Source organism: Gekko japonicus, unplaced genomic scaffold, assembly GCF_001447785.1.
Source record: "Gekko japonicus isolate JY-2015 unplaced genomic scaffold, Gekko_japonicus_V1.1 scaffold1244, whole genome shotgun sequence".
NCBI classification, from domain to species: domain Eukaryota; kingdom Metazoa; phylum Chordata; class Lepidosauria; order Squamata; family Gekkonidae; genus Gekko; species Gekko japonicus.
This window is the reverse complement of record NW_015170925.1, coordinates 35,732-46,081: the sequence shown is the minus strand read 5'-3', so window position 1 is coordinate 46,081 and position 10,350 is coordinate 35,732. Positions and strand designations below refer to the sequence as shown.

General features: G+C 50.2%; 1 protein-coding gene across 1 annotated transcript in view; it reads right to left on the bottom strand.

Annotated features, from left to right (window-relative positions):
* The window catches only part of GPR162 (G protein-coupled receptor 162), a 23,276-nt gene extending 13,221 nt beyond the window's left edge, over positions 1 to 10,055 (bottom strand). The window contains exon 1 of the mRNA XM_015418791.1: positions 9,198 to 10,055. Coding sequence (XP_015274277.1) covers positions 9,198 to 10,055 — 858 coding nt within the window. The remainder of the gene's footprint in view (positions 1 to 9,197) is intronic.
* Between the last annotated feature and the right edge of the window lie 295 nt (positions 10,056 to 10,350).

Here is a 10,350-nt window from a genome sequence, read left to right as displayed (position 1 = left end):
TTCCTGCCCAAAAATAGCCCTGCATGTTTTTACTGGGAAATGTGCAAATTTTCTTTTTGTTAACATTAAAATGAGACTACCAAAAATAACAACAAAAGCGGTAAAAGCAGATATTGATAATGCTATTTATTTGCCCAATGATATTTGTTTGCTAATGGTATTTAGCTTCCCCAGCTGCCCTGCCGGGAGCCGCACAATCTGTGTGAAAGAGCCGCATGCGGCTCCGGAGCCACAGTTTGGCCACCCCTGGTCTAATGCCATAGAGGGCACCCTCCAAAGCAGCCATTTCCTCCAGGGGAACTGATCTCCATAGTCCGGAGACGAGATTCCAGGAGATCTCCAGGTCCCACCTGGAGGGTGGCAACCCTGCCAATCATGCAAACCAATGCAAACAACAAAACAGCTGAGTCTGGTGCACATATGAAACCGGCCGCAGGTCGGAGTGGAGATTAAAGAGAGACATTTTGCTCTACTGTGTATGATCTAAGCATCTTTTTTTAGCCCTTTTGGGTCTTTTTTGCATATAAATGGGCATTGAAAATCCATTGAAAGTAAGGCAAATTCAAAAAACCCATTCTGGGGATTAGCGAGTCTCTGCATGGGGGAGGGGAGAGAGAGGAGAAAGAGAGACTTTATTGCCTGGATCCTATGGCAGCGTGTGTTTTTTTTTGTGGACGGAGCACTTTCTGCCCACGGAGCATGACTTTTTATTTAAATTTTATTTATTTAAAACAGTTGTATCCTGCCTTTCCACTCAACTAGGGCCCTCAAGGTGGCAAACAACAATTAAAAATCAGCTTTGAAAACAGTGCTTATCTAGAAAGCCAACAATTTAAAAACGAACAAGGAGGAGAGTTAGTAAGGGAACTCAAGACTAAACAGAGAAGACTCCCCCTCTCCATTAGTGGAAGGCAGTGATCGAGTGGGATAGACAAATCTCCTAGGGTTGCCAGCCTCCAGGTGGGGCCTGGGGATCTCCCGCTTTTACGACTGATCTCCAGCTGACAATCAGCTCCCCTGGAGAAAACGGCTGCCTTGAAGAGTGGACTCTGTGGCGTCCTACCATGCTGAGGCCCCTCCCCTCCCCAAACCCCACCCTCTCTCCCGGCTCCACCCCCAAAGCCCCCAGGTATTTTGCAACCCAGACCTGGCAACCCTAAATTAATCTCCTTTCTTTGGGAAGTCCCTCTGGGGTCTTCTTTGGGAAGTCCCTCCGGGGTAGGGCGGGGTATAAATATAAATAATAAATAAATAAATAAATTCCCCACCCATTGCAGTCAAAAATGCCCCTCGAAATGCCTTCCTGGGGGTGTGTGTGTGTGTGTTTCCTGTGCTCCACAGAGAAAAGGTAAGGCGGTTTCAGTAGTGTGACTGACAGTGCCATCCTAAGCAAAGTCACACCCTTCAGAGCCCCACAGACTTCAATGGATGTGGAAGGGTGTAACTCTGTTTAGGATAGATCCAGGTGGGGGCATCCGTGTTGGTCTGAAGCAGCAGAAAAAAGTTGGAGTCCAGGGACACCTTTAAGACCAATAAAAGTTTATTCAAGGTATGTGCTTTCGTGTGCAAGGCACGCTTCCTCAGATCAGTTAGAACAGGTAAATGATGGGTCCCTTCTGCTTCCTGTATCACTCTTCCAATGCGGCCCGACTGATTAACAAAACAAAACAAAAACCTGAACTAGGGGAATCTGATCCAATGGGCAGGGCTATTTTTGGACAGGAACGCACAGGAACGGAGTTCCGGCTGGCTCCCGAGGTGGCCACGCCCAGCAGGAACTCATTAGCATAACAGGCCACACCCAACAGCAGAAACTCATTAGGATTGGCTACATTAGGGGTGTGTGGCCTAACATGCAAAGGAGTTCCTGCTACAAAACAAGCCCTGGCCGTTTTGACAACAAACAAGGTAAACAGAATAAGAAGCAAAAGGTGGGCGTGGCTGGATAACCACAGTTCTGGTAACGTGGGGGTGTGGCCTAACATGCTAATGAGTTCCTGCTGGGCTTTTTCTACAAAAAAAGCCCTGCCAATGGGTATTGCCTAGCTTGACTCTTAACATAGGCAATGGGAGGGTGCCGTGTAACTTCTCGGCTGGTTCACAAGACCGCACTGCTCACAGTGAAGGCCGTTCTCCCACTCTGCAGCCGTTGCGCCTGTGCGTAGCTGAAATCACACGGATCAGCACTGATCAGCCTTCAAAGCGTTGGTCATGTAAAATTCCAGCTACTGCTTGTGTAAGATGAGCCAGACAAACCCAGTTTATTTACTTCTTTTATATCCTGCCTTCTCTCTCCAATGGAGACCCAGTTTCTCTTCTCCTCCATTTTATCCTCACAATAACCTTGTTAGCAGTGTTCCCTCTAAGCTGAGTTGGTGTGAGCTAGCTCACAGCTGTTTAGCCTCCGGCTCACACATTTTTGTCCTAGGTCAGGAAGCATGGCTCCAGAGCAAACTAATTTACACAGTAGCCAAATCACTCGCTCACAACTTTAAGGCCAGTAGCTCACCAAGTTGAATTCTTGCTCACAAGACTCCACAGCTTAGAGGGAGCATTGCTTGTAAGCTAGGCTAGGAGGAGAGTATGAAACTGGGCCAAGGTCACGCAGTGAGAAGAGAAGAGATTGGATTTGTACCCCACCCTTCCCTCGGAGTCTCAGAGCAATCTCCCTTCCAGGGGTCATTTCGTAGAAAAAGAGCTAGGGGAGCTCATTAGCATAACTCATTAGCATATGCCACACCCCCTGACATCAGGGGCCCGGCGGTGGACCTGCAAGGCCAGCGGGAGTGCGAGGAAGCCCCGCCAAGGCCCTCCCTGGCCCCAGGCAGGCAGTGGTGGGGAGAGGCAGGGAGAAAGCAACTTACCCTCCCTCTTCTCCTGCCTCCTCCTGGCTGAATGAGGGCTGGAAGCGGGGCGGCCGGAAGCGGGGGGCGGGGCTTCGTCATGTGCCCCGCCCCCTGCACCTCACCCGGGGAAACTGCGTTCCCCCGCGTTCCTCCCCGAAATGACCTCTGCTCCCTTCCCTTCCCCACAACAGACACCCTGTGAGGTAGGTGGGGCTGAGAGAGCTCTTTCGAGGTGCTTGTGAGAGAACAGCTCTGAAAGAACTTGTGACTGACCCAAGGCACTGTAAGCTGAGTGAGTGTGAGCTAGCTCACAGTTTATTAGCCTCTGGCTCACATATTTTTCTCTCAGCTCAGGGAGGGTGGCTCCAGAGCAAATGAATTTACGCCATAGCCAAATCGCTCGCTCACAACTTTAATGCCACTAGCTCACAAAATAGAATCTTTGCTCACAGGACTCTACAGTTTAGAGGGAGCATTGACCCAAGGTCACACCAGCAGCTGCCTGTGGAGGAGTGGGCAACCAAACCTGGTTCTCCCAGATTAGAGTCCGCGCTCTTAACCACTGCACCAAACTGGGATTCAAACGTGGGTCTTCCAGATCCTATTTGAGCACTCTGACCACTACATCCCCCTGGCTGTCTCCTGTTCATCATGAATACTCACTACAGAACATCTTCCTTATAAATAAAAGCCGAATGGTGGTGGCACTTCTCTAGAACATTCCACACGCTCCAAAATCAGTTCGCTCTCTGATCTGTCATTCAGAGGGTCTCCCTATCCACTGGCTGCTTTGCCTGAGTCCTGCCTCCAACATTCTAAACATTTTGCTGTTCCTCTCCCCCCATAGCCAATCAGAACACAGAGAGGGTGAGGTTTCAGGAGGCGTGGGACCTCGGACAGGTACAAAGCCATAGATTCCACCCTCCAAACCAACCATTCCCTTCTGGGGAACCATCGTTGCCAATCTCCAGGTGAGGGCTGGAGATCACTCAGAATTACAACTGCTTTCCAGATGGCAGAGATCAGTTCCCCTGAAGAAAAGGGTGGGCTCTGTATCCTTATATGCTGCTGAGGTGGCCCCCGTATGACCGCCCATGTGACGTAGCAGTCAGGGCTTCAGAGCACGGGAGAGGCTGCAAGTGTGTGGGGGGTGGAAAGCTGAAGAGTGAGGGGGAAATAAAGGTAGGTTGATTGGCTGGGAAGGAGATAGGGTTGCCAACTCCAGGTGGGAAATTCCTGGGAATATGAGGGATGGAGCCTGGAGAGGGTGAGGTTTCAGGAGGGGTGGGACCTCGGACAGGTACAAAGCCATAGACTCCACTCTCCAAACCAACTATTCTTTTCTGGGGAACCATCGTTGCCAATCTCCAGCTGAGGGCTGGAGATCGCTCAAAATTACAACTGTTCTTTAGGTAGCAGAGATCAGTTCCTCTGGAGAAAATGGTGGGCTCAGTGTCATTATACCCTGCTGAGGTCGCCACAGCAAACTGACACTGAGTGTCCAAGGCCAGGGCACCCGCCCAGAGCCTCTTTCTAGAGGCCGTTGTATTTATTTCCACAACGGGCCTTTTTCCTAGTTTTTAAATAATGCTAATTCTTTCTATGGTTCTGTCCGTAGCTCTTATCCTCTAGCTCAATCCTCAGACCACCCTAACCACTGCAGCTGGAATTTTCACACAGTCACTTGTTTTTTTGGCATGGAATATAGGTGCAGTTGCCATTATGCTGCGAGAAGTCCAGACTTCTTTTCTAAAGGTAGTGCTTCTGGCGCAAAGGGTATTACATTGTCTCAGCACAGACTGTAATATAATTTTCCCCCCAAAAAGGGAGGCACACAGTTCTGGCTTACATCTGTTGTGTTCATGGCAGCGCCAAGTGCCGCGTGGAATGTGGCTGCCCTGACTGTGAACACCACCAGTTGGATAGTATCTGTGGCGTCAACGGATCAGTGTGACAAAACTCTGCTCTTCGGGCCCCCAGCATTTCATGACCTTCTTTTTCCATTTTTAAAACGTGTTTTATTGTTCATTTTAAAATCTTATTTGCGGCCTGTGTACTCTGCTACCCTGCAGGCCGGTGCTGGGGAGATTATCTGCCAAATTGAGTACGCCGTGTCCTCAGCAGTGCTCCCAAACTATTAACGTTTTATGCTCTGAGGGTTTTCTAGAAGAAGAAGAAAACGTTGTTGGGAGGAAGACTTACTTCTTCCTTCCCCTTCCTATTGCTGGAGTGCCCATCCATCAAACATCTTCATCCATCTATCAAAATTATTTTTTTAACAAATGAAGATAAGTATCCCTTCAGCAAGGCCAGCAGTGGCTGATGCTCACAATGATTTCAGAGAGCTTTACCCAAACTGACAACCACGGCCCAATTCTTCTTTTTGACACCTTTGTCAACAAGCGTTCCCTGCCTCCGCCACACCACCAGCCCCTAGAGCAATGGGTGAGGAAGAAACTTGGTGGAGTGGTCTCTCAAAAGGGGCCTGACGGAAGAGTGTGTGAAAAGGAAAATGAGGCTGACATGCCCTTTGCGCGGGAGAGATCGCAAAGCTCGAAAAAGTGAACCATCCTGTAAGTTACGGCTGTGCATTCTGAACCTGACGAATCAAAAGATGACCCAACACAACCCCGTTTCCTAGCTTCGGAAGGCTAGCTAGCATGAATAAAATCTCCTCGAGCTTTCTGATCCGAACTAATTAGGGTAGGTCTGGCAACAGCGCAACGTCTGCTGCGGCGACACTCTGCTTTCAGTTTCCATTTCCCTAGGGCACCTTAAAGGTTCCTGGGGATAGTGAGGGGTAGAGGATGGACAGCAAGGGCCGAGAATGGCTCAGCAGATTTGTGCCTGATAGGCACAGCATCCAACCAGAACCCAGAGCCAGTTTGGTGTAGTGGTTAAGTGCGCGGACTCTAATCTGGGAGAACCGGGTTTGATTCCCCACTCCTCCACTTGCACCTGGCTGGATGACCTTGGGCAAGCTGTAGTTCTCTTAAAGGCTGTCCTTGAAAAAGAGCAGTTTCTGTCAGAGCTCTCTCAGCCCCACCTACCTCACAGGGTGTCTGTTGTGGGGAGGGGAAGGGAAAAGGAGTTTGTAAGCCGCTCTGAGACACCTTTGGGTTGTGAAGGGCAGGGTATAAATCCAATCTCTTCTTCTTCTTAGCTCACAGTTACACTTCACAGAGCCGGCTCTGATTTCTGGGCAAGGCAGTTCCACAATCACATTGTTGGCTCACTGGTTTGGGAAAGGCTTTTCAGCCTATATCAGACAAGATGCTCTTTGATGGAGCCATTCTAGCCTTATCTGCAAACTGTGGGGAATAGCTGGAAGGAAGACACAGTCACAGCTTTCCATATCCTTGTCTAATTCCGCCACTTCAAGCCTTCTCTAAGACGGAAGGGTTGCCACGCCACGTTAGTGTAGATAGGCAGCCCTATCTAACAGCCAGATACTGGTTTCCCTATGCTCTTTTCTCCTCCCTCATGGTTTACAGAGGGGAGTCCAACACTTCCACTTTCCCAAAAGTAAAAGCAAAAGAGAAAAAAAAGGAAGACACACAGAAGGTGAAGACAGAAAAGGACGGGCGAGAAGATCTAAATGAGACATTCCTTGCCGTTGCTTGGCAAGGCAGCTTTCCGGGGCCGACTCACATGCAGACATGAGTAAAAAGAACTGGGGAAAATGCCAACTTGAACAAGGCCGGTGGCTTCCTGGCTCCCTGGAGAACCAGGGGGAAACTGGATGTCTTCTTGGTACACTAGAGCAACACAGCCACAACAGCTATGTGTGACATGTATTTATATACAACCAAAAAAGGGGAGAAAAACACAACCCTGCACAAGAAAGGTAACCAAAAGGGTTGGAACAAAGAAAAAGAAAGTAAAATACAGCTATGCATGTAGTACAAATGTACAAAAGATGCCCTGACCTGGATAGCCCAGGCAAGCCCAATCTTGCCAGATCTCGGAAGCTAAGCAGGGCCGACCCCGGCAAGTACTTGGATGGGAGACCTCCTTGGAATACCGGCAGTCGGGAAGTGGGGGCAGGCAATATAAGCCACCTCTCTGAAATGTCCTAGCCCAACTAGGGGTCACCAGAAGTCACCATGACTCCCAGGTTCGCAAGCAAACACACACACACACAAAATACTCACCAAAAATGTTCAAAACATCAGTATATAATTTAATAATGCAACCAGAACTGCTAAAATATAATTAAAAAACAACAATCCTGTGGCTCAGCGTATAAATACCTAATCCCAATATAAAGACAAATGTCTATTTACATAAATACAGGTTTAAAAAGTACATATTGTCTCTATCTGCAAGAACCAATACCAAATGTGTTTCGGCACCTGGCCTTCCACAGTGGTATACGTCAAGCTGAGTGCTCCGTTAATTCAGCAATAACATACAGAAAACTGACCATACACAGATACTGAGCACTCCATTGGAGCTTTGAGCATTTCTGATTGGACCTAAGAAAACCCATGGACAAAGGAAACGGGTTGCATCTTTGTTGAGTTGCCCGTGTTGTATCACAGGAAAACTCGATACCACTTTACTCCATGCGTGAACATTCTTAGTGTGAGTAAGGTCCATTCTGTGGATGATCGGGAATCTCAACCCAGAGCTGACAACCCTAGTATTTGTGGTATGATTTTCAAAGTTCTTAAGCTGCTAAATGTGCCTTCTTTTAAGTAAAACAGGAGTCCTGCAGCAGCACCTTAAAGAAAGTCCAGGTTTTTATCGAATGTGGTGAGTCTTTGTTTTAGAATCTCTCTCTCTCTCTCCCCTTTCAAGAAAGGATTTTGACCTATCCATCCTAAAATCAGAATACAGAGGATGCATTAAGCAGAGAGGTTCTATGATGTCTGAGGCTGCAGACATGTAAATACGAAGCTGCCTTATGCTTATGCTCAGGGGTCATTTCGTAGAAAAAGAGGTCCAGGAGTCCATTAGCATAACACATTAGCATAACTTATTTGCATATGTCACACCCCCTGACATCACCGGAAGTTTGTCAGAAGGCAACAACCCCCGCTCAGGCTCAACTGGGCTGTTTTGGATGGCTAGCTATGGGGGGGGGGGGAGAACGTGCAGATCTGCCTTCACAGAGGAGGGAGAGCTTGTACCTGAAGGTGGGCCGGGTAGGGGGGCTCTGCAACTTACTTGGCTGCTTCTTGCTCCTCGTGGCCCGACTGAAGGCTGCTGGGAGCAGGGGGTGGGGCTTGTTGCATGTGTCCACCCCCTGGGCTCCTTACTGCCAGAACTCCGCTCCTGTGCGCTCCTGCAGGAAATGACCCCTGCTTATGCTGAATCAGACCATCAGTCCATCAAGGTCAGTGTTGTCTACTCAGACTGGCAGCGGCTCTCCAGGGTCTCAGGCAGAGGTCTTTCCCATCACCTGCTGCCTGGCCCTTTTAACTGGAGATGCCGGGGATTGAACCTGGGACCTTCTGCATGCAAAGCAAAGGCTCTACCACTGAGCCCAGCCCCTCACCCAAATGATCGCTTCCCCCACCAGAAGCTTAATAGTAGGGTGATGGATAACGCCGCCCACTGCATCTCACTCTTTTCTCTGATTTTTATAACAGTTCAAAAACCTGCAGAACCTATTTGACCCGAGACAGCGGTGGAACAAAAGAAATGGGTGTGCCTATCGGAGGCAACCCCGGGCTCAGCCCTACCAATTTCCACTATCCTCAAAAGCTATTGGATTGGATCGAGATGGTATTTCCCATCAGCAGAATGGAACTTCCCCTCTTCCCCCTACAGTCCGCCAACCAAGGGGGTTCTAGAGCAAGAAGGGCGAATCAGTGGAAATGGACAATTTATTCTTCATCCAACCCTTTGCCTGACTACAGCCTATATATGACACTGCAGAGATACCCTATCCTGAATTCTCCCTGCACTCTTCCTGCCTAGCTAGCAAACTGAGAAAAGGACCAGATGACTTTCTAGAAGGGTGCTTTTCAAACTTTTTCAAACGGTGTTTCCCAGGAATCCCGAGATCTCTCAGAAATTTCCCAAGAGTTACTCAATAAGATCATTTTTGCCTGAGAAACTTTCCTAAAAGACAGCTTGTTTATTGCTAACCCTCTCCCCCTGCAGTATTCAGCTGCAAGGGGGTATTGTTGGGTGTCTTTGGTTCCCCCGCCCCCAGCAATGGAGAGGCCTGAACTGAGTGATGCACCTACTACGTTCCCCAGAATCCTTTGCAAAATGCAAAGGTTCCTTGGCCAACAAGTTGGTGCGGGAAGCGACTCCTGAAGACGCAAAGTTTGAAAACTGCTGTTCTGGGATAATAACGAGAGAGGAGGATGACTGGAGGGGAGGGATCTTACTCACCAAAATGGGCACCCCAGTCAATGTGTCGTACAAGAAGACGATGGCACTGATGAGGTTGGTCATCTGCATGGAGGTCTTGGCCGATTCAGACCCATCCAGGGACGAGCGCCGCTTCCCCCTGACGTCTTCCACCACAATGGCCGGCACGTTGAAATTGCTGTGAACCCCGGTGGGGCAAGCGGAGGCCGCCTCGTCCGCCCTCTGGTGATGGCACCGGTGCCTCCGGTGCGCCCACAGGGTCTGGTAGAAAGTGATGCCCACGCACACCAGGCCCATGACGATGCCCCCCAGGAGCAGCAGGCTGAAGCAGACGCCGAAGCCCAGCCCGATCTTGCTGACGATGAACTGGCAGCCGCTGGCATAGTAGCGCTCCCCGTTGTTGTGCCAGCCGATGGAGGGCAGCGTGGAGAGGATGAAGGAGACCATCCAGATGCCCATGACGGCGTGGAGGGCCTGCTTCTTGGCGTTGCTCAGGCGGTAGTTGACGGGCCACCGGACCATCCACATCCGGTGGTAGGACAGGGAGGCCACCGTGAAGCAGGTGGCCAGGGCCAAGGTGTAGTACGTGGAGACGAAGACCTTGCAGATGCTCTCGTTCCAGTCGTAGTCGGGCGACTCGCTGCGCAGCTGCACCACCGCGTAGGTAGTGAGTGGGACGGTGGCCATGAGGATGTGGGTCCCCGCCAGGAAGCACAAGAGCAGCTCCAGGGGCTTGTGCTTCTGCTGCTTGGCGGTGATGCTCAAGATAATCCAGGAGTTGGCCAGCAGGGCCAGGAGCCCGCAAGCCAGCCACCACAGGGAGTTGTTGTGCAAGGTGGCCTTGGAGAGGTCTCCCACGCTGTCGCCCATGCGATTCATGGTGCCTCGGCGTTTAGGGAGGAGGGAAGCCACCAAAGATGACACACTCGGGGCCCTTGCAGAGGAGCCAGTTTGGTGTAGTGGTTAAGTGCGTGGAGTCTAGTCTGGGAGAACCAGGTTTGATTCCCCACGCCTCCGCATGAAGCTGCCGGTATGACCTTGAGTCAGTCACAAGTTCTCTCAGGAGCAGTTCTCTCAGAGCTCTCTCAGCCTCACCTCCCTCACAGGGTGTCTGTTGTGGGGAGGGGAAGGGAAAAGAGATTGTAAGCCGCTCTGAGACTCCAAGTGAAGGACG